The 23,612-nt window shown below is 42.4% G+C and overlaps 1 protein-coding gene and 1 long non-coding RNA gene across 2 annotated transcripts in view; one reads left to right on the top strand and one right to left on the bottom strand.

Annotated features, from left to right (window-relative positions):
• CRIM1 (cysteine rich transmembrane BMP regulator 1) overlaps positions 1–23,612 on the top strand; it is a 187,809-nt gene that overhangs the window by 147,742 nt on the left and 16,455 nt on the right. The window contains exons 10-13 of the mRNA XM_070574085.1: positions 1,470–1,591; positions 2,716–2,925; positions 6,522–6,737; positions 11,409–11,630. Coding sequence (XP_070430186.1) covers positions 1,470–1,591; positions 2,716–2,925; positions 6,522–6,737; positions 11,409–11,630 — 770 coding nt within the window. The remainder of the gene's footprint in view (positions 1–1,469; positions 1,592–2,715; positions 2,926–6,521; positions 6,738–11,408; positions 11,631–23,612) is intronic.
• On the bottom strand, positions 19,115–21,126 carry LOC103550497 (uncharacterized). The gene is made up of 2 exons (XR_544802.2): positions 21,033–21,126; positions 19,115–20,747 (listed from the first exon to the last, which is right to left on the bottom strand). It is a non-coding gene; the product is annotated as an uncharacterized lncRNA (long non-coding RNA).

Here is a 23,612-nt window from a genome sequence, read left to right as displayed (position 1 = left end):
AGTTCTCATTTCACTTAGATTGTAGTTTAATTGTCACTTGGGTGTATTGTAATTGACACTTGGGTGTCACTGTATTTGCAGTGGTGTATTAAGGATTTCCCACAGGGCTGCCTTCCTTTAGAGCCCCTTAATTTGTCCAACTTGAGAAAGAATAGAGTTTCGGGGGGAGTTTTTTGGTTTTTTTTATTTTTGGTTGAACACCAGTCTTGCCCCTTAGGGCTACTTGGGGTGAAACCTGAGGGTAAACAGAGTAAATCCTCCTTCTCTGAGGCCCAGGAGGCCGATGAGGGCAGAGCCTGTAGAGGAGATGTTAGCCTGAGAGAGGACTCGATCCTATGGCTGGCAGACAAAAAGCAGAGGGTGGGCGAGCTCTTTTTGTAACAGGCAGTGTCATTTCCCTTTTAAGCAAAATAAGGAATTGTTGGTAAGTTTTTTGTCCAGAAAATCGCCACTTAAACTACTGTTTTGTTGGGTTTTTTTTTAAAGATTGACACCTGAGCTAACATCTGTTGCCAATCTTTTTTCTTTTTCTTCTTCCCCTCAAAGTGCCCAGTACTCTAGTTGTAACTTCTAGTTGAGCTATGTGGGACGCTGCCTCAGCATGGATTGATGAGTGGTGCTAGGTCCACGCCCAGGATCCAAACTGGCGAACCCCTGGGCTGCCGAAGCAGAGCACACAAACCTAACCACTCAGCCATGGGGCTAGCCCCTACTGTGATATTTTTATAAACATAGGTTTATTTATTTAATATCATTTTTCTGATAGGCATAAAATTTAGGCAGTCTAGCTTATTAAAGGAAAAAGTTCATCCAGCCTTTTTCCTTTACCCCATATGCTTCGGTCATACCCCATGGATGGAGCATTTTTCCGTTACTATTCTTTTCTAACTCATAGCGTAATTACTGGACTGACTATGGGACTTCTCAAGACTTTTATCCTGTCAACATTTGGGTAGCGTTTCCAGGTCTGTGGATCCTTAAGTTCTCCTTTTATCTTCATAAGTTTCAGTAGATATCTCATTAATGTTTTTACTTGTGTCTGAAGTTTCTCAGAGAATGTGGCCATGTGAAGAAGCCTGTAGCCCCGACAGAAGGGCTTCCCCGTCATGCTAGCCTCCAACACTGACCAACAGTCTATCCGTGACCATCCTATTCATGGAGTTGCACGTTCATCTTTGTCTGTTGTGATACCACTTTCCCTAATTAAATCAACAGTTATGTCATTGGGATTCTGACAGTCACATCCCAGAAGCACATAAGAGCTGCAGCAGTTCTAAACCTTGGCCATGGGTAGGTGGTGGTCATGGCCACAGGGAGCTAATTACGCATCACTCCAGGAGTTTTTGAGAGCAAAAGTCAAGTCATTCTGTTTAATAGCAATATCACTTGAGTGACCCTTAGTCTGAGCGCTTGGGCATCATTTGAGACTTTTGGATTTTCTGACCTCTGACAAAATTTTAATTACCCAGGAAGAATAAGCACGGCTGTGACATCTGTCGCTGTAAGAAATGCCCAGAGCTCCCATGCAGTAAAATCTGCCCCTTGGGTTTCCAGCAGGACAGTCATGGCTGTCTTATCTGCAAGTGCAGAGGTAAGTGCGGAGCATGACCCTTCCCCCTCAGAGCAGCCAGAGGCACAGAAGGACATGATGTAAATGAAACAATTTCAGTGATTGCTGTCTACTCTGACACTAGTGTCCCTCTCTGGGGGACCTTCCCTTTTCCTTTCATCTCAAAGGAATAAAAGCTCAGAATAGAATTTAAAGTCAGCCTATAATGGACAAGCACAGTGACCAAATTAATCACTTCTTTGCTCCTAGTTTTATTTGTCTCAGGAACTTTAGCCTAAAGCACATTTATCTTGACCTCCACAGAGTCACCCTCTGTCCAGCAGTGGATTGATACAATTGATAGAGCAAAGATGTCTTTTCAAGGCCCTTGAGGGTGGGTGTGGCTACACAGTCTGCTCATGTGTTTTCTGGTAACACAGTTTTCCGTGAGAATTTAGACTTTTCTTGAGTGGGCACATGGCAGCCTATAGCCATGGAAATACACAAATCCCACACATCCCTTTTGCCTGAGACTTGCCCCTGCAGGGGAGTTCCTGAGGCTGTGTGAGCGTGTGCTCTGACCGCTGTTTCTGCCCTTACCCCACCGCCAGCCCAGCTGCCCACCCCACTATGTTTTAGTTGTCAGCATGGTCCACAGATTAAGCCATAAAAGATCCGTAAAGTTCATTCTGTGTTTTTCAAAGTTAGACAGTTCTCACCTTAATGGTGTTTTTAAGGTGTCAGAGTAAACAAAACTCCAGTCACTGGTTCACTTGTTCTGCTGAACAAAACTCGATTAGTTGCAGGGGCCCGGGATATCCTCCCATTAGACTTCCAGGGTGATGATTCTCCATTTATTAAACATGTGTAATATTTGTTATGAAATCAATGCTTGTTTATTATATAAAATTTGAGAATATAGAGTGAAAGGAGTAAAAATCAACTGTAATCCCATTCATAGGAGAGAAACATATTTGAGGGTTATTCGTTTTGCAGAATTGAGAGCATATTAACTTAAATTCTTTTCACGAGCCTTTCCCGTGTCGTGAACTATCTGTTGTAGACGTGACTTTTGGTGGCTGGGTAGCATCCCCTCTAAGGACACTACAGGCTGTTTCTCCTATACAGTAGCTGCTGCTTTACCAGGCTGCCTTCTGTCTGTCCAGAGGTCCCTGCTTCAGCCGGGCCACCTGTCCTGTCAGGCACATGTCTGTCCATGGATGGCCATCATCATAAAAATGAGGAAAGCTGGCATGATGGGTGCCGGGAATGCTACTGTCACAATGGACGGGAAATGTGTGCTCTGATCACCTGCCCAGTGCCTGCCTGTGGCAACCCCACCATTCATCCAGGACAGTGCTGCCCGTCCTGCTCAGGTAAAAGCTGGCTGCCATCTTGTGCACTCCCTAAGCTGATGATTTCTTCTTTGCAGTGACTCATCCTATGTGTAACTCAGGGGACGTGCAGGGGACAACCCCCGGGACACATTTCAGGTCTCTGGTTTCTGTCAACAACAGCCACACAATCAGCCGGGCGCTATATATGATTAGTCAAAGACCGGAGAAAATTTTAAAGCTCTAAAACTAGTCTCCTTATTTTTGAATGGTTTACTCAATATACTGGTCTTTGAACTACACTTTTGTAAAGGTTTGTGGGCTCATGCACTTAAACTCCAGCTCTCCATTTTACGGATACTGTATTAAGGCTGATTGTCTTAGTTAATTGGAGTGGATCAGTGCTAATTTTATTCCATAAAAGCTTGTTATTTTTAAAGTAATATTTGAGAGGGAGAGAATTATTGAATTCTGTGGCTGTTTCTCTCTTTTAAGTTAGTGTCTATGTGGCACGCTTGCCAAATGGAAAAATTTAGAGTGACCACACATCCAAAACATTTAAAATCATAATAATGGTAATCAAGATAAGTTACTAGAAGAACAGGACAGCTTTATAATTCCTAGGGGTCCGAATTATGGTTGTTAGCACCAGTAGTTATTACCCTAATACCTTATCTAGTGCCTTTCCTCAGAGAGCTCAACACAGTTTATATTTATCATTTCTTCCCTGTGTAGGCCACTTTGAGTTAGAGAAGAATACACCTAGGCAGTTTTTCATCTGGAAAACACACAGAAAGATTAACTCTCTCAGCCAGAGTAAAATAGTGCGTCAGCTGGAACGCCAGGGAGAAGTGAAGTCTCCTGATTCTTGGATCAGATTTCTTTTAAAGTTGAAAGATACTGTCAGACTTTGGAGTCAGCATTGTTTTTCCTCTGGTCAGTCCTGGTTCTGTATCTCCCTGTGGATGAGTCCACCTAATGCAGTGGGCGCAGTCAGGAGCCTGAGCCTGGTCCTAATATTAGCAGCAAGGCACACCCAGCCCGGGAGGGGAGGTGGCTGATGCTGGCCAGGCTGCACCTGCCTTGTCTGGCACGGTGCAGGGAAGAGAGGGACCCTTGAAGTCGCTTTCAGCTCTGAGATTGTACACACCTCAGTCACTAAGGTATCCGAGTGACAGGCAGCCCCAGCCCCAGGTAGAGGACCAGATTACAGAGTTAGTTTGGTTTGGTTTTTCCCTCATCGTCCAGTTAGATGCGCTCGGTATTGAAACTATGTCCTTTTTCTCATGTTTTGTTAGTTAAACATGATTAACCACTAATGTCCACGAAGCAGAAGGTAAATGATCAATTTAATGAGACAGAACCCTGTGTTGATGCTTTGGGGAAGGAAAAATCACTTGTTCCAGTGAAGACCCCACGCTTCAGTTATAGGCGTGAGTGTGTAGAGTGTGGACTGCACCTGAGTCTTTGCTCAACGTGGACACAGGGAGGAAGTCTGAGCCAGACTGGCAGAAATGGAAGACATTACTAAGAACAGATGATTAACTTGAGAACTAAAAGTCAGTGGAACCAAAACTAGTTTTCTCTATTACGGAGATAGGGGAAGTTCTTATACAGGCACACAGAATTATTGATGTATTATTGTGGGTGTGTGAATATCTAGATATACATGTATAAAAACATATTTTAATATATATGGATGTGTAGGTATATTTTTTCCAAAAATCTTTACTTTAGTCTGTTACCATATGTGGATTCTTCTGACTAGAGAACCCAGAACTGTTGAATTCGTGAACTCCTACGTAAAAGAATATTTTCTCCCCTCTTCCATTCAAGGATCAGCTGTTTTTCTTTCTGGGATAAGTGAGCAGTTCCTGAACTCTTCTGATAGAAGATTCACCAAATGATATTGTTTCTCAGATTTTTTCTCTCTTTCTCATCCTCTACCTTTCAGAGTTTTTTTCATCTCCATCTCTCCAGCCAATCTCATGTTTTGCTTTGAGGCACATAATATATATAGCAAAGAGATTAGCAAGATAAGACACACCTACAAACACGTCATTTTTCTTGTGACTACTTCTCTCCACATCAGTGTTTAAAAGGGCAGTAATTGTCAATCCTTTCCAGGCCCTTTTTGAAAGTAATAAGGGAGCCTTTTCCAATATTAGTTTATTGATGCTCTTTGAAACAATTTTTTCTCTCTATAAACTATGAGAAATACACTTTTATCATCTTGTCCCAGCTCAATTTTCATTCTAATTCTCTTCCTCTCTACTTTCCTTATATACTGGAAAGTTTGGTCCAGTTGCTTATGCATATAAGCATTGGCTAATGTCAGTTTTCTGTGATATGTCCACTTGGGCAAAGTTCCAGTCTTTACTAGTTCCCTTGAGATAAAGCTGTATTAAAAGTTACCCTCTTAGCTGGAAATTGGCCCACACCACTGTCTCTCATCGGTGGTGTTGACGCTCGTGCTGACCGCTGCTTTGAAAGTAACAGCCCATGAGCTCTTAGGAGATTTCAGCTCTGAGCATCGCTGCACAAACAGGGTAGTTCTCCTGGGACCCGATTTCCACTGAGCTCCAAGCATGAGCTAGCCATGATGTCTCCAGACTGCTCCTCGGCAGGGTTCAACACTGTCAACACCTTCTTGAAATGCTTGTTGTATTTGGATTACTCGAATATGGTTAATGTCCTCATACTTCTCATTTCCCCAGCACAACTGCAGGGCAACTCCCAGTACCTCTCCAGACATTTTCAGCATTAAATTCCCTCTCTATCCTTATCATCTCACCAACAGACCAAAATCGCCTCTCTTCTGGGGAGAGAAATCATGGTTCTCATCAGTCTCTGAGCGTTCACCTCTCTTGATGATGATATCACCAAACAAAGGTTTAGTCTCAGGTGAGGGTTTTTAGACGATTCCGAAAGAGTGTTCCTGCTCAGTTTGCTGGCAGCTGGTCTAGATTGGGGTGTGGCGTGCTCAACAGCAGGACGTACTTCCAAACATAAAAGTCCTCAGGATCCCAGAGATAATTAAGTGATGGGGCACAGATCAGTTGGAAGTTGTGTTTAATCTGGAGGCATATCCATGATCCAAGCAAACATAGACTTGGGTTCAAATCCCTGTCTGCCCTGGATATCACTCTGAGCCCTCAGTTTCCTCATATGTAAAATAAGATAATAGTACCTACTGCCCAAGGTTGGTGTAGGAAATAAGTGAAGTAACACACATAGAGCACTTAGCATGGAAACTGGACCATAAGAAGCATTCAGGAAATGAGAGATCGTTATTCTAGATGGTCCCTACATGTTCTCAGAGATCCCCTGAGAAACCCCTGTTCTCGACAGTAGGAGTCCTCTCCCCATAATTTAATTCTCTTACTGAATTCTCTCATTACTATTGACAAACTCGAACCACTTGAACCTCACTTCCTCAAATTCATGCTTCTGCTAGTGCCTTATATTTCTGTGCATGGATTATTTTCTTCACTATTCTCTTGGTAAGAACAGACTGAGATACTCTCCAGCCAAGCCTTCCTCTCTGCCCCTTAAAGCACACAGCACCAGGTTCTTTAAGAGTTGGTGAGACTGCAGGTGAATAATTCCTTGTGTTTTGATTTTCTGTCATTCCCCAGATGACTTTGTGGTGCAGAAGCCAGAGCTCAGCACCCCCTCCATTTGCCACGCCCCTGGAGGAGAATACTTTGTGGAAGGAGAAACGTGGAACATCGACTCCTGTACTCAGTGCACGTGCCACAGCGGGCGGGTACTGTGTGAGACAGAGGTGTGCCCACCACTGCTCTGCCAGAACCCCTCACGCACGCAGGACTCCTGCTGCCCGCAGTGTACAGGTAACCAGCACTGTGCCTCGGGATGCGCTGGGCGGGGAAGGCTGCAGCTCAGACCTTGTCATTGTGCAGGACCGGCAAGCCAGGTTGAGCCCCACGTGGGAGCATGCAAAACCTAGCAGTCAGTAACCCAGGCAGGAACATCTGTCAGCCTGCTTCCTAGATTCATTCCCTTCTATCGATCACATATTCATGCAATCAATATGCCTTGCACCTGAGGTGACTTGGGGAAAAAAACGGAGATTGTTTCTTTCTGCCATTTTTTTCCTTGCCCTACATCTCAGTCTCAAGAGATAGTCCTGCTGCACCAAATTATTCCAAATGATTTTGCTAATGTGAAAAGTCATGTGAGGAGCAGTTATTGATAAATAATGTAAATAAATGTCTTTGAAATATGTAAAGGTGGTGAAGATACTCTGAGAATGTTAAACTGGGGAATCGATAAAATATGCATCATGCTCACCCCCTCAAACCTGTGATGGTTCATAAGTTAAGATCCACAAGTATTAAGTGACCAACACATGTACAAATTGTACTGTTGTTTTCTTCTTTTTAGTTTTTGGGTAGTCTGGCCTTCACAGGTAAATTTATGGTCATGAAACAAATATAAACAAATTTTGTCAAGAATTTAAACATGAGTTACTGGTTTTATAACTAAAGTAACACTTCTAATTAACACTAGAACATATGACTTTTTTTTTCAAAAGTTATTTAATATGTTTACATAAAATTACCAAGTTAACAGCACAACTGTTTTATTTTGTTGTTGCTTAATCTTTTATCTTTTCAATGTAAATCAACAACCATTTACCTTCTAAATGTATATTCTTAGAGCATTTCTGCTCAGTAAAACATAAGCCCTTGTGTTTTATCTTTTTTTTTCTTTTTTTTTTTTTTTTTTTGCTTTGGATTATCTAGTTGGCTGGCCAGAATCTACTGTTATGTCATTATATCCGGCATAGCCAATGTCCAGATTCTTCATGGGTCACACTGGTAATATTTTTTGAATTACATCTGATAAACTTACAGGGATAGCCACGTTATTTGCAGTGGTCATGGTGCACTGCTGCCAAGGTATTATCATCTTAGTACAAAATCTTTGGTGTGATTAGCAGCCAGGTTAAGCTGAAAAGCTTAATTAGTCTACCATCTTTCCTAGTATAGGAAGTAGTTCGTATGTATTATGTTGTTAGGATATGCATAACCTAGTCCCCACTGTATTTTTATCAACGTCACTCTTTTACTCAGATGCAGACTCTGCTGATGTTTCTCTGTTGCTGTCTAACCATGACTATTCCCATCCTCCTGGTAGAAACCGCTTTGAGTGGTCTCTTCATTGGTGATCATGAATTTATGTCCATTTTAGATATTCGTTTTACAAATACTTAGGGAATGCCACTATTTAGCCATGGGATCCCAGGGTTAATGAAAAAATCCAGTATTCCACACTTAAGTAAATAATGACAAAGTGAGAGGAGTGCCTGGAAAGGAAGGAATTAAGAGCGCAAATAACCCAGGAAGCTTTAACTTAGTGGGAAGTATCTCTGCTGCCACTTGTTCTAAGGTCTGAGGACAAATACAGGGTTTGGTTAGCGGAGGGGGAACAGGGGACAGGACTTCTGCATGACTCTTGGCCCAGATTCATTGGCAGGACTCTTGACTGGACTTAGAGATTCAGCCCAGAGAGAGAACAAGAGCTACCTGGAAGTGGGACCCCTGAGCATGCCAGGGCATGGTTTCTCCCAGCCGGGGTCTCAAGGCCAGCGCACATGTGCAGAGACCCCGCAGATTCTAGCAGCACAGAGCATTCTTCTCCTTGGCCACCCGTGGATCCTAACAAGAACAGGCACCCGCTGAGCGCCTGGATTTGATTTCTCAGTTTTAAACTTATACCTGAGCGACTCTTCCTTTCTTTGCATATAACTTAAGAGATACTTCCATATAGCCCTCATCGTAAACGTTGACTTTAGTTTACATATCAGTATTCCAAAGGTTACTCTTAAATTGGTGAATAAAAGTATATCTGGAATGCTACCCCATAATTGCTCTTTCTGAACTTTCCATCCATACTAAGATAAAAAGTCTTAAAATTCAAAACATCAGTTTTTTCATGTAACAATAAATTCCAGGAGTAGCATTGACAAATGGTGTATTTCTCATCTAGAAAAATACCGTCTCTAATCTTAGGACACCTGCCTGCTAAAGTAGTCCAAAAATGATGGATATACACGAGTGGAAGAGCTGTGCCCCTCACGGCGATGGTGTCCTAGGATGCTGTGTCCGTGCCTCGGTCTTCCCGCCTTCCCTCTCCTCTGGCCTGGCTTAGAGAAAGGTCTGGAAACGGAGATGGCTTCATGAAGAAAGAGCGAACCTCTCTGCAGGTGAAGATATTTCACCAAAGGACACGAGGGAGAGAAAAGAGTAGTACTTCTTTCTTTTTTGAAACTTTCTAAGTTCTGTTTTATCTTTACAGCATAGAAGAGAGAGGGAGGTAGCACAGACATAAAAAGAGTGAATGAACACCAGTGAAAGAACTGGTGAAAACAAGATAAAGGAACTAATATTTGGAATCAGAAGTGTAAAGAAGGGGTCTCTGGGGCAGAAAAAAATGGGAAGAGAGGCCTGAAGAAGGAAGATACCGTGAGCAGGATTCCCAGCTGGCATGCTCAGTCCAGGCTCAATCAGGAGTCGCCTGCCGGGGGGAAGACGACCTGTGGGCTCTGTGTCTCAGCTTGGATGCTCGCTCGGCACGGCCAGCACATTCCCATGTCCTCTGGGGTCTTCTCCAGGCCTCAGTGAGAAGTCCCCAGACTCCAGGATATTCATTTCCGCTGTTATTTCGTAGCTTCACTGCTGCTCTCCATGCTTCCTCTTCTAAAGTTTTAGACACTAGGTCGAGCGTGAGCTAAGCTATCATAACCCACAGAAACCTTGTGGCAATTTGCAGTGCCTCGTTTAGACTAGAGTGAATTGTTCCGCTTTCCAGCTAGCATTGGTCAATCTCTTTAAAAGAAATTATCCCTAGACATGGATGACCCCAAAGAGGTCACTGAGAAGGTAATCCCATCTTACCATCTTGAACCCGTATGGATGTGATCCATGGAACCATCCCCAAAATCGGACCTAGAGGACATTTGGAGCAGTGGAAGCAGTGGCTGTGCTTTCACTTTGGGACTGGTAATAGGAGATGTGATTACGTGGTTTAAAGGTGACGGCGTGGACCCATTCCGCTATGTTGACTTCCCCCGTCCCTCAGAGAGAGCACCAAATAAAGCAAGTGCCTTGCTCCTCAAAGAGGCCTTTCTTGTTAAATCAGACTTGTTAGCCGTAGGGTGTATTTATGAGATGGATGGAAGGAGAATGTGACATTTAAAGCTTCTGCATCACTGTGATAACTACACGTTTATCTCAGTTATTTCGGTTTCATGGATGAAAATAGCCAAGTTCATCAAGCTGATTCTGAGAGGAACAGATGATAATTCTTTTGACCATGTATCCACTGAGAAAATGTGGTTCTCTTAGAGGTTTGCTAGGCAGGACCATCATGGCTATTTCTAGACTTTTGAGTAGTTAAAGTGGTTGAAAGTGGTCTCTCTTATCAGTGGAATAGTGACAAATCTAAACTAGGAACCTCACTAACTTGTGTTTTTCTTGGTTATATCCCAGTCAGGTTTCTGCTTGAGACTATAGTTTTCATGTAATTTCAGTGAATGCCAAGACCCAAAGAGATATCTGAGTTTTCTAGTGACTTTCTTTTCTTTTGCGAATTGCAACGAGATCTGGGGACTCTCAGGTCTGTCTTTAAATGGCAAAAACACAGGTGACTTGCAGAGAATTTCTCTGTGGTGCATCCTCGTGAGTGACTTAGGTTTCCCATCATCTTTCACCATTAATGTGAATGACTGCACCTTGGAACATTACATATCAGTGTGTTTTTGTAGATGCAATGAAAATCTGTTTGGGTGTTGATTGGTTAGGCCTGCATTGTGGCTGCAAGTAAGAGAAAACCCAGGTACAGTTTTTAAACAAATAGAGGTTTCTTTTATATACATTACAAGCCGTTTGAAAGCAAATGTTTATCAACATTGATTCAGTGTCTTAGTGATGTCAAGGCCTTTCTCTTGCAGGTGTGACAAGGATATTACAGCTACAGTCAACACACTCATATTCAAGGCAGGAACGATGGTAGTAGCATGCTGTCTGCCCTTCTTTTAAGAAAGTGAAAGCTGTCCCAAAATCTCCTCATTAGCCATTCAGTCCCGTTCGCCACAACTAGGTGACATGGCCACCCTGGTTGCAAGAGAGACTGGAAAAGCAGGGAGCAGGATTGCCCTGTTTGACTTATACCCATTCTGATCCAAGTCCTCAACCACCACCACCCCTGAACAAAAATCAAAATTTTGTTAAGCTAAGAAGAAGGGTAGAGTGGATATTGTGCAAGCAACTAACAGAACCTGCAACAAATCTTTCGTGGTCTTTGTTGTTTTGCTTTAAATTCACAGCCTTGCCCAGATCAGACTTGCTGTGTAGTTACTGAGTTATTTTTACAGGAGGCACCCAAACCTGTGGTGACTGAGAGTGCTTGTTATAAGACAGAGTGAAACTCACTGTGTTGCGCAGTTGGTGGCCTACAGCATCTTCTTTTCCCTGCTGACCTTATGTTCCTTTTTCCAGATGAACCTCTCCAGCCTTCCTCATCCCATAATGAGAGCGTGCCTAGTTACTGCAAAAATGACGAAGGGGATATATTCCTGGCAGCTGAGTCCTGGAAGCCTGACGTTTGTACCAGCTGCGTGTGCATGGATAGCGTAATTAGCTGTTACTCTGAGTCTTGCCCTTCAGTATCCTGTGAAAGACCTGTTTTGAGAAAAGGCCAGTGTTGTCCCTACTGCATAGGTAAGACCAAGAGAAAAATCCTTTGTCTCTGCCAGTGGCCACTCAATCTACATTAACAGCCATTTGCTTAGATCACTTAACATTTTTGAAATCCATTTTTCTGGTTGATATGCCACACAGACCCAGAGTAGTAATATCAGGCAGGGGATGTGCAAGATGTGTGCCCAAGATAAAACATATTAAGAATAAGTAATGCTCTCTCAGAAGGTCGTGATGTTGTAGCATGGTCATGTTCTATCGGGCTCCTTTGCCATTTCAGGGTTTTCCATATTGGAACTCTCTTTCCTCACCCTCTTATGTACAGTGGTCTTTTTTTCCACGTAGCAACACCACATTTCATAGTAGAGTACACTTTAGTACGTAAAGCTCGCTGCTGCCTTGAGATCAACTAAACACAAAATGCTAATTTAGTCTCCCAATTATTCCTCTGTCTGGTGATACTTAATTGATTCCATTTAAACCACGTGGTGGTCCATGTTGAGGACCTAGGGACACAAAGTGAGGCCTGAGTAACTGACAGAGTCCTCTCCTTCTTGTGACCCATGGGGACACATCATGTGAGCAGAGGACATATGTATATTAGCCCCCGATGTCTATACCAAAACTGGTCCAGTGGACATAAGCCAGATGCTGTTCTGGAGCCAGAAGGCGAGGCTCAGACAGCTGGCCGCTCTAATAAAGGCACAGGCCCTGCTCCCACAGCTCTCGCTCTCTTTGATTGCTTTTGTATCGAGCAAAGCTTATAAAGTCAAGTGAAAGACAATGACATATCTCAATCCACTAGTGAACCTGTAATCAGAGTAGCAGGTGAAAAATTTGGCAAGCTGTATTAATTGCGGGTATTGTGCATTTAGTGTTGGAAATTTCTGTGTGCTCTCTAGATGCAAGTCATTGCATATATTTGGGGTGGTACCTGAGGAAAAGGAGAGATCTCTGGCCACAGAGCCTTGTAGCAGGTCACGTAGATGAGCCAGTGAATGACACTCAGGTGCATACTGGCTACAACTCAGGGACAGCTCCCTCTCCTTGACTGTGACCTCTAGCCACTACACGGGGCCACTCCGTCTCTTATTCTACATGTTGGTATACTAGAGATGGAAAAGTTTTTAAAAACACAGTTTCTGTTCTCAGGGATTTTACAGAGCTGGATTTTCTCAGTGTAATGGCCAGGGAATATTAAAATTTATATCTGAAAGCTGGATTCTCTTAATAGGGTGAACATCTATGTAATTTATTCTTTAATTCATGGTGCTTTTGCAAGTGAAATGGGGGCTATTAATATTTATAATGGGACAGCAGCTCTAGACCAGGAGTGTCCCAAGCAAATCGGGACATGTGGTTGCCCTACTTTTTACTGACCGAGACATTGATTTCTCTAATACTCCTAAGCTTTGTAGCTCCTAAGTGAAGCCAAAATGTATCAAGGCTTACATTGACTTTAGTGCTGCTTATCTTTTCAAAGAGCTGACCAAAATTCTCATGAAAAATGGTGCTGCCTTTGGTGAAATCTAAAGGAAAGGTATAACGAGGCCATTGTTTCAGGCCAGGGGGTGGGCAGGGGGACGTACAGCCAGCATCACCATATTTAAATATCAAACTTTAGTACTAAAGGAAACAGTTCATGAATCAACCGGGGGCTCTTGTATCACACTTGGGAACCAGGGCCCAGGAGGCCTGAGAAGTCAGTGGCACATTCAGAGGAAAACCTAGCAGTGCATCTCTTGTGTGTTGAAAATTCTCAGGTTATTTATTTAGATAAAAAAGATCCTGTTGTGTTTTGCTACTTAATTGATAGATTTGTAATTAGTAAATTACTCAACTAGTAAATTTGTTTCCATATGATAATAGTAAATCACTTCTCTTTCTTACAAAGCCAGTTTATCAAATTCAAACTTAGAAAACCTGAAAATCCTACTGTTCTGTGTCTTTCCTTTTTTTTTTTTTTTTGCCTTCATATTTCCTATTCCAATTCTTACATCATTTAGACTGTACATTCTTTAGTGTGGGGGGCAGATACCAATTTGGTCCAAATTTGTGATGTTGATTTGAAGTTAGATTGCACACACTTGCAGTAAATTGTGGTTCACATAAGCTCATAATGGTATAGTGGAAATTTTGTTTCTGTTACAGCTCCCTTCACAGCCGCCCCCACCCGCATTGATGCAGATATAATTGTATCCATAAACCTATGACTTATCTTCAGGGGAACATATTGGAGACTTAACACTTGATGAGAAATACGGTGTGCTGCTCTTCACTCACTCATCTTAGTGCTTCATACGTGCTGTTTTATTATTGACATAGTCATTAAGCCCCTTCTGTATTCATCATACTTATTCTGCAGGTGAACTTGTTAGATGGGTCTTCATCCTTTCTTCCCCCTTATGTCCAAGCATATGCAATCAGGTTCCGTTCATGACTATGAAATGGGGATTTTCTGTCTGACTCTTCAGTTAGCTGCCTTGGCCTCTTTAGGCTTGTTTTCTTACCATCTGCCCGCAGCCTGGTCCCTCTGTAAGGGCTCCAGGCTTGGGCATCCCTGGCACACCTGCAGCCAGTTAACTGCCTCTGCCTCAGTGCCAAAGCCTATACCCCGATCCAAAGATGACCTAGCAAAGGACAGAGAAAGGCCATCACTGTGCATGTCTTAAAGCACCCAGCTGTTTCTCAGTGGGCACCAAGGACCAGTGCTTGCGTTGTCTCCTGTTTTAGGCTTTCTCAGTTTGAACTGAGCTCCTTCTCAGCCCAGATGATCTGTTCCCAGGATCACGTGTGCCCCACCCGCGCCTAGAGTGTGACCTCGCTGTGGCTGCAGGTCTCCTTCCTAGCTGGATATTCTCCCTAATTAGTCAAACACAGATCTCTAAAAACCTCAAACCCACCTTTAATCTGGCTTCATTTTTTAGTGATAAACCCCTAAACAAAAGCGTGCCTGCTTTCACCTTGTGAAGTATCCTTTTTCCTTACATAAGAGAATTGAAACGTGGCGATCCTACTAAAAGTAGTGTAATTATGAATATTTGTGTTCCTTTCAGCTAAATTATCAAGTCACTAATGTGCAATGATAATGCTTCTCTTTTGATGTGTGAAGGCCTCGTATTATGTGTGCCAATTTAATAGAATGTGTAATACAGACATAATTAATAGGATTGATGATTAATTTTGAAAAGTGAACAGCTTTGTCTAATTACTTATAATACCCATCATTAGGGAATTCATCTTTGTACTAGAAAAAAACTAAGTGGTAATTACCCAATCATTTTAATGGAACATCTTCTGATTCCCTTTTTATATCCCAGCTTCCTACACAAATACACACCAACTTAAATGTTATTTTCATAGGCTTTTTGACTGTAATGATGGCTTAAAGAATGGGGAACAAGAATCAGAAGATGAGTTGAGTATAAATTAGGTGGAGATAAAAGATCTGGAGGGAATTAGAATGTGCAATGGCACATTTGATACGTGGTTCCTTATAAACAGCAAATGTCTTTGCTATGACATACCTCACCATGCACGATAGCATCTATGGCCTTATCACTGACTACATGCTACATGCCTTTCTGGAGCTTTTCTAGAGCAAAAATCATTTCAGTGCTGCAATGAGATCTTTATTCACTCACTCATAAAGGACAGCAATTAAGCTTGCAACCCTTAGACCGCAGGCACTTACTGAGTCTGTGCAGACCACATCACCTTTGCTCCAATGTTTGTGTTGGTGATGCTTCTGCCGGCGGGATTGAGGGCCAGACTTTAGCATCTTCTATAAGGGGGACCATCAGCATTCCAGCAGAACCTCACCATGTCCAGGGGTTCAGTCATTACTGGTCAGTATTATAAAGAAAGAGCACTATTTTGATCATAAAGCTCTTTCTTGATTTAATTTATAGCGTCGTAGAGTCCATATTGCTGCTGCTCATACTTGTTGACTTTGAAAATCAGGATACTCAGGTGTGCCCCTGGTCCAGCCAGTCTAACTGAACCGGGACTCTTGCTGAGTAGGCAGCTCTTGTGTTGGCCAAGTCGTATTACTCAATATGTGGAATATTGCTCTGAAGCATATGATTTGGCGAGTATTTATTTATTTGTGACCATGTGTTATTTTAGAAAATATTTGAGGTCAGATATTTAGAGTCATATTTGTTGGCTGGAAATCCCTGAGTCAGTACATCTTTCTCACTTAAGAAGTTTTGTCAAAGGTTAGTTATTTTTCAATGATAGTTGTTTGTGCTTTATATATGTATGTGTGTGTATATATATATATAATATATATCACTACCTAGATAAATATTTATTTATATACACGTATATACATAATATGTTTCATAACTTGATGTGAACAAGGTTGATACTCTACATGTCTTCAAGTCATCTAACATCTTTTAAGTGTCTTTATCTCATATTTTAAGGATCTGTGAAAATGAGTTCTATTATAGATAGTATGTAAAAAAATGATTTTCTTGCAGGTTGTACATCTGTCTGACTAGAGGTTAGCTATTTCTTACGTTTATTGTGTATATCTTATGGGGTGGAGATTTCTCATGGAGTCAAACTGGCATGTCACTCGGTTGTGATGATGTAATTATATTTCTTCTCCATAGTGATCTGCAACTAGCAAATGATTAATAATATTTCTCCTTATAGGGATGAAAATTATACTTTATGTCAAGTCAGTTTATTATACAGCATTCATTTTTGCTTAAATTTCTATTTACTTGTTTAGGTATCTTTTCTTAGAGTATCTCTTTGGAACATCTGTTGATCATTGTGTATTTAACTCAGCCCAGGAATCAAACATAGTAAATGAAATATCAGCATCTCTAAGATATACAACCCGTGGAATTAAATGTTGTGCATTTTTAAGCCATAATGTTATTTTACTGGCATCTTCAGTGGAACATTTTTCACAGCTGCTTCTCTAATGTGTTTTCTTAAAATTAAAAACTTCTGTAGATTGGAAAGAAAACTTATTTTAGAGCCAAAGGGTTATGATCCCACCTCTGGCACGTTCTAGCTAAATGTCTCGGTGATATGACATAACCCTACCTCAGTTTCCTCATCTATAAGATGAGAATAATAATACTGCCCTGTACTTCACTAAAGTGCTATGAAAATTAAGCGGCATAATATACGGTTGTGAAAGTACTTTACAAACAGTAAGGATGAGGGGAATGTCTCTTGGTTCAGGACAGTTACAGCTCTTCTAACAGGGAGGGCAGCTGATCTGACTAACATACATCAAATGAATTCTGGTCTCTCCCTTTTAAATGTAGCATCTGCTTTTCTGCAAGAGGAGGGCCTGGATATAGTATCCCAATGATGAGCTTTTGAAGGACTGGATTTTAGACAATACTTTAGTGGTGTACCTCATCCTGCACACTCTTAGCTTAAATGGCCCATGACTACTTCAGTCACACCCTATTGTGATCCAGGTGGAAACAGCATGCATTCTAAGGGTTTGTAGTGCACCTGTGTTGTGGCAGTGCCCTGCCGCAAACCTCCGAGCGTCACTGTCCTTTCATGCTACTGGACCTCGCCACAGGAAAGGGAACGGAGCTCTTTTATTTTTTGTTGCCTTTAGGAGGCTAGTTGCGTTTGATGAGTCCATGAACTTACTGTGCATGATCCGCTATGATTCCTGGAAATAGAGTACGTGGCGTTTATAATCAGGACATAGTCTCCTAGGGAAGAGACCTGGTCTGCTTCCTGCACATTCTTCAGAGCTCTCGGTTCCTGTGGCCCCTACACTGCAGACCAGGTGGCCAGAGTTAGTGCTGAAGTGAGTTAAACGAAGGGGAAGGGAAGCAGGCTGCTTTTCTATGTATTGTTTAGAGAGTGTGAACCTAAAACATTCTGGTTGTCATGCACCGTTCTAACTTTGAAATGGTCTAAAGTTGTCACAGCAGAAATAGACAGTGTGTGATTTCAGCTTGTTTAGGTCTTACCCTATACGCTAGGAAGCATCTCATCTTGCTTATCCCCTAATCAGCTTTCTCTTCTCACTTCAGTATCCTTTTCAGGCCCCCCCGGCTGTGTAAACAGAAATTCAAGTTGTTCTAATATTAGAAGAAACCTTTAGTGGCATCATTTTTATCTGGGCTCCAGCTCCAGTCTTATTTTAAAGAGGTCTCTTGCACAGAAGGGAGGCTGGCTCTGGTGTTTCCAGAGAGATCCACTAGCATGTGCCTTTCACCTCCTTATTTCTGTCCAGGAGGCCACCCCTAATTTTGTACCCTCTCATGATTGGGGGAAGGACCCCCTGTAGGAGGGTTACATTTCTGATGAGGAAATGTCATCAGACCTGAAGTCAGTCTGAGACCTTCTGGAGGCTGCTGGCAGAGCATCCTTGACACCACTTGGCTGTCACAGGATGAAACATCTCCTGTAGGTACAGAAACTGGCCACTCCGGGAAGTCCATGGCTTCCATCTCAACGTTTTCTTAGCAAGACTCTATATTCTGACTTCTCCAGAGATAGCTCGCTTTAAGTTGTAAAGGAAAGTTTATGTTTTTCCTTCCTGTTTGGGCCACCTTATCTTTCGTTGTTCCTACCTGCCTTTTAGACTGAATTATATACTTTAAAAATGACTTCTGTCTATAATCTCCATCTACCTATAGTTGCGTCTTGGATTGTAGCCCTTGTCAGAAATGAGACCTCATTTAAAGTTAAACAAGGAATGTTTCTCTCAAATTCTATCCATAAAGTGCTTAGTCAACAAATAATAGATGCTTAATACAAGGGTTAAGTTCTATTACGGAGAAAGTCTGTCCTCTTTGTGTGCAGTAGGAATCCGCCAGAAGTCATGTTTTTACCAGTTTAGTGAGATTTTTGTTCACGGAACTCAGGAAAGTGTGTAATTCCTCTGTTAACTGGGAACCCTGTGCCATCACTTGTTCTTTCCAGTATGTTGAAGAAACCTGAAAGGCTCTTTTGGCCTTCATAAACAGACCTAGACTCCCATCCTTTGAAACAGAATAAAATGAAGCAAAAATGGACTTCCAAGAAAGGTCTTAAAACTGTGGTCACGTCTGCTTTCATAGCAGTTAAGACATTGCATAGAGGTAAGAGTCGGCCTGCATGGCAACATTTGTCTCCGTTTTTTCTTTTTATAAAAATGAATTAAGAGCAGATGTTTTGTTTATTAGAAGCTAAAAGTTATAAAACAAAGTACTCAATTTTAAATCGAATATTTTTAGCCAAAAATCCTTAATCATTTGCTGGTAGAATTACTACGTATTAGATCTCTACCTCACTGAAATTGTCTAGGCCACCTACATCCGTTTTTAGCAAGACTTCAGCTGAGTTCCACTTTTGAATTATTTTAGTCTGTGAAGCTCCAGTGAGCCAGCATATTCCAAATCAGTCATCATCTTCTATAGCTGCGAGTCTTTAGGCATCTCTTAGTGACCTGCACATTATTTGCCAGATTCCTTCTTCATTGCGATTTCTGTTTGTCTCCAGTTTATGAAAAAAAATAAAGGCAGTTTTCTCAAACAGGAGGCACACACATTCCATTTATTCTCCAAACGTGGAGCCTGTGCCCAGCATCCCAACTTGGATACAGAAATGAAGATGACACAGGCCAGTGATTTCAGTGTCTTGTCAGTTAGGAGAAACTAAAATATAAGATAATAGTAGCATTGTATTCCTTTGTGGGAGCTAGAGAAAGAGTATTGTAATGCAGTGTTACATTTATAAGCTAAAATTTTAAAACTATTTCCCCTGCGCTTACCCAAGTCCGCCGCGTCCTTGGTGGTACTTGGCTGCCTTTTCCACTTCCTTTCTTAAATGTCTTGTTACCCATAATGTACCTGGGACCTTTTCACACCTGCCTAAGTGATTTCACTAGTTTTCTTTAAATTCCTTGGTCCTCAAACTTAAGAAACTGTATCGAAGTATAATGTTATTAGCAGGGCCCGTTGTTTCACATCTTTTCAAAACGTTTGCTACATCTTTTTGAGCCTGGAATCACACAAAGCTAATGGGACCCTCTGGATCCAGGAGCATCTCCCTGAGGGCAGGGACCTCATTTGCCTTGTGCACTGCTGCATCCGCAGTGCTTAGATCCGTGCTGTCCGTAGCAATTTGTGGAAAGAACGTGCACCCCACCACATTACTGCGTTGGATTATTTTGCGGTGAGACTTATTTTCAGCATAAGAGCTGCATTTAGTTTCTGGCCTCTGGGATCCCAGAGTAAATTACTTTTCACTACTCTAAATAGTACACTGGAGATTTGAAAGAACTGATGTAATTTCTAAAGCTGCCTCACTTCCTCCCAGGATGTTACTCCCACACCAAGACTCTGACTTCATGACCACCAGAACCAGATTTAGAACCCGATGTATCCATGCAAGAAAGTCTTCCCGCAGTAGAAATTGAAAAGTCTAACTATAACATGGATTCAAGTGGATTTTAGTTTTTGTGTCCTTCCACAGAGGAAAGAGGGGAATAATCTGGAGATGCTTTCTTGTCAGGGGCTAATGTATATCCCCTGTCATGGTCAGATCAGAGCGAGACCTGAGCTGCCGCATCAGTGACTCCAGAAGTACTGAATTGGATCTTTATAGAGGAAGAAAACAACACAATCCTAGAGTCTAGGTTTTCCCCAACTGTCAATTAGCTTTATCGTGTAGTTAGTAAAATAGCTCAAGAGTAAAAGTAAAGTTCAACTGGAACAGCCTGTTAAGTCTTCTTTTCTTATCTTGGAAAGAAGTGAGATAGTGAAGTTTAAACAGTTGGAGAAGTCAGCTCAAAAGGAGTTAACATTTCAAGGTCTTGCTCCTTCTTCCTCCCCTTTCATATCAAGCAGAATCAAGGAAAATGGGGGGTGGGGGGGAACCCTGCACTGAATTCTCCAAACTCCACCACTGAAAGACATTGCATATTTTTATTCTATGCCTATGTGGTGCAAGATAATGTTGCTTATATTTGAACGCAAAGAAGATGAGACATGTGTCTGAGCTCCATGAGTTCAACAGCCCCTCTGGAGGACCCACCGAGGCACAGGTGTGCCATGCTCCTGACGCGCCATGTTGATGGTGATTGTAGCAGCAAACCTCCATCCTTTAGAAGGGACTTCATTTCCAAGAGAGTCCAAAAGTCATTTCAAGCCAAATCTGATGGATAAGATAGAAGCCAGAGCTGAGAAACCAAATACCAAAGCTGATCTAAGCCGAGGAGTGGCCATAAAATAGTAACCGTCTTCCTTGCGTGTTTCAAAACTTGGCTCTGGATGCCATTGCAAAAGGAAAATTCCAGAGCTGTCTGAAGCAAGGGCAGTATCATTGGAATATGTTTATAGCCTTCTACAGTGACTACTTAGAAGGGGATCACATTTGTTTGGATATATAACTCCTGATGTGTTTGTTTTAAAAATAAACCTTATTATATTAGTGTCATACCTCATGTTTTCCTTGGAACATTCTCCTCTAATCCTCTTCCTCTGAAAGAGAGGAGAGAGAGAGAAGTGTTAAATAGAGATTTGCCTAAGAAGGACCATGCATCTTCAGTAACCACTTCATTATCTCCATTCCGTGATAGGACTGTGCCACATGTGGGGTGCAGTCAGCTGTAGGGTAATTTACCTTTGAAGACAAAGACCTTAGGCCCCAACAAATGTAAGGGGTAGGAAATCTAAGTGCCCCTTTTCCAGAGTCAATGACCAATGACCACTTTTTTGTGTGTGGCACAGATCCCTACCGAGAAATGTGACCTTCCCTGAGCTTATCCCACTGGGTACATGGTGGGCAGAAGGTGTGCGGGGACTGTGGAGCCACACCCACTTTGGTTCCTGTCCTGGCTCTGCCACTTCCTAGCCATGCATCTCGGGCAGGTGACTTAATCTCCCTGTGCCTCTGTTTTCTGTGGAATTGAAACGACACCCTGTCCCATTGGGCTGTGGAAATCAAGTAGAGATGCCTCATGTAAAATGCTTTGCATGGTGCGCAGTACGTAGTACGCATTCACTAAGTGGAAGTTGTTATTATTAGGTATTGAAGAATGAAACTACTATCGTTGTCAGTGTAAACAAACCAGTTGGAGTGATAAATATAACAGTCAAAATTAAATGCACAACGCACTTCAAAAGCCTAGTATACACTGTTTATATTACTTTTAGTTGGGTATTCCCATGTCTTTATTTCTACATCCCTCTTTAGCTTGAGTGTTTAAAATGCTTTTATCTGTACTTTAATTAGACTATGCTGTGTCCCCCAAAAGGCTACAGTGACTTTATTATTTAGAACCTCAAATTGCATAGAATGGCTACCATGTCTCCCTGTAAACCAACTAGTTTCTAAAACTTTGTGACACAGCTTTCTCAGATTAACCCAGATGCACCGCTGAAGAAGATGGTGTATCTAGGAAAAGAAATGCGTATGTAAGAAATCGGGGACACCAAGATCCATCAGTGAGCCGGAATTCACTCCGTATTTTTAGACCTCTGTTTAGATCGTTGACCTTTCAGGTAAAATTTAGTCAAGAGCAGAAATACTTCTATAAAGCCTCATTAACTAAAATCTAATTAACTACAGTCTAATCTAATCTGGGCCACATAGCAGCTACCGAGGCTTTTCCAAAAGTAAGAATCCTCCATTTATTTCGCATAGAAATTCAGTAGAGTAGCCACCAACCGATGTCTTAAATGTGGCTTTGTTTTAAAGCATGTTTGAACAAGCAGACTTTGCCGTTGTGAAATGTATTGATACTGTGATTCGAACTATCGGATGTGGAGATATCATGAAAACCACCCCCGCAAGCAACAAGGGGCAGCGTTTCTCTGTCGTCATCCTGAAATGGGTCTCACCACGGAGTGTGACTGGTGGGTTCAGAGTCCCCATCCACAAACCTCCTGGCCCTGATTAACACGTCTACTGCTGGCCGTGGCTCACACCGAGGCAGCAGGTTGGAACCAGCTTGGCCTTCAGCTGAAATTGTTGGATAGCCAAAAAGTTGTCTGCTTTTCCAGGCACATTTGAGACCACATGAAGGGGGTTCCATGTGTTCCTGGGAGGGTAAGAAAGGGAGCCATTAGGTGGCGGTCACGGCAAAGAACGTGGCCCTTGAAGTCAGATGGAGCCAGGAGTATATGCAGGCTCTGCCATTCTCTAGCTTGGTTACATGAGGTCACTTCCCCCTCTGAACCTGAGTTTCTCCAAAGGTGGAATAGACAACCCTACCTCGTGGAGTTGCTGTGAGGCTGATCCGTGTGGCGCTCTTGAGCACAGCACCTGGGCACCGTGGATGCTCGGCAGATGCTAGTTCTCTTCTTCAGTACTTAGCACTTAGACTCTTCTTTCAAAACCACCTGCTGTCTCTCTTGTCTGTACCATCTACCTCATCTGACCTCTAGTCCTTAAGGAGATCAGCTATGAGAATGCTGGTCATACAGATCTTAGGTCTTGTTGTGGCCTTGCTGAGGTCGGCACGGCAAACCCAAGCGCTGGTTTAGACTTCCGTGCAGACCTTGAGGTCCCTCACTCCCACCCTCAGGTCCCTTTACAAGGTCTGGGGCCACTGGTTCCTTTTTCACTCTCTGCCACCTCTAGGGAAAGACTCATTCTTTCAGCTGGTGCTGTCAGCCAACGATTGATTGGCATCCACCTCTATGCCCTACCCGCCCCAGTGTTTTAAACCTAATAAGATAGCTTCCTGATCTTGAGTCATAATTAACTCATTTGGAAATGAGCTTGAAGGCAAGATGCTTCTGAGGTACTCTGTGATGAGTAGAGCTTGAATGAAATAGAGCTAGATTGGTAGAACCACCTGGAAATTCGATCCGTGGTAGTCAGCCCACTCCCTGAAGAGGAAGAGCTTCATTACAGCTGCTGTAGCCCCCAGACGCTCAATGAGTCTGACTCCTCCCGTGAGCACCTGTGCAGAGCCCGCTGCGGTGTCTCTGTGGAGCTTCCCGTTCAATGAGTTTCACTGTGTTCCTTGTCGTCATGTTGCTACTTCGATTCTTAATCTTCATTGAATTTAGA

This window comes from Equus przewalskii, chromosome 14, assembly GCF_037783145.1.
Source record: "Equus przewalskii isolate Varuska chromosome 14, EquPr2, whole genome shotgun sequence".
Taxonomy (NCBI): Eukaryota; Metazoa; Chordata; class Mammalia; order Perissodactyla; family Equidae; genus Equus; species Equus przewalskii.
The sequence above is the reverse complement of the archived record's forward strand: the minus strand, read 5'-3'. Positions and strand labels throughout refer to the sequence as shown.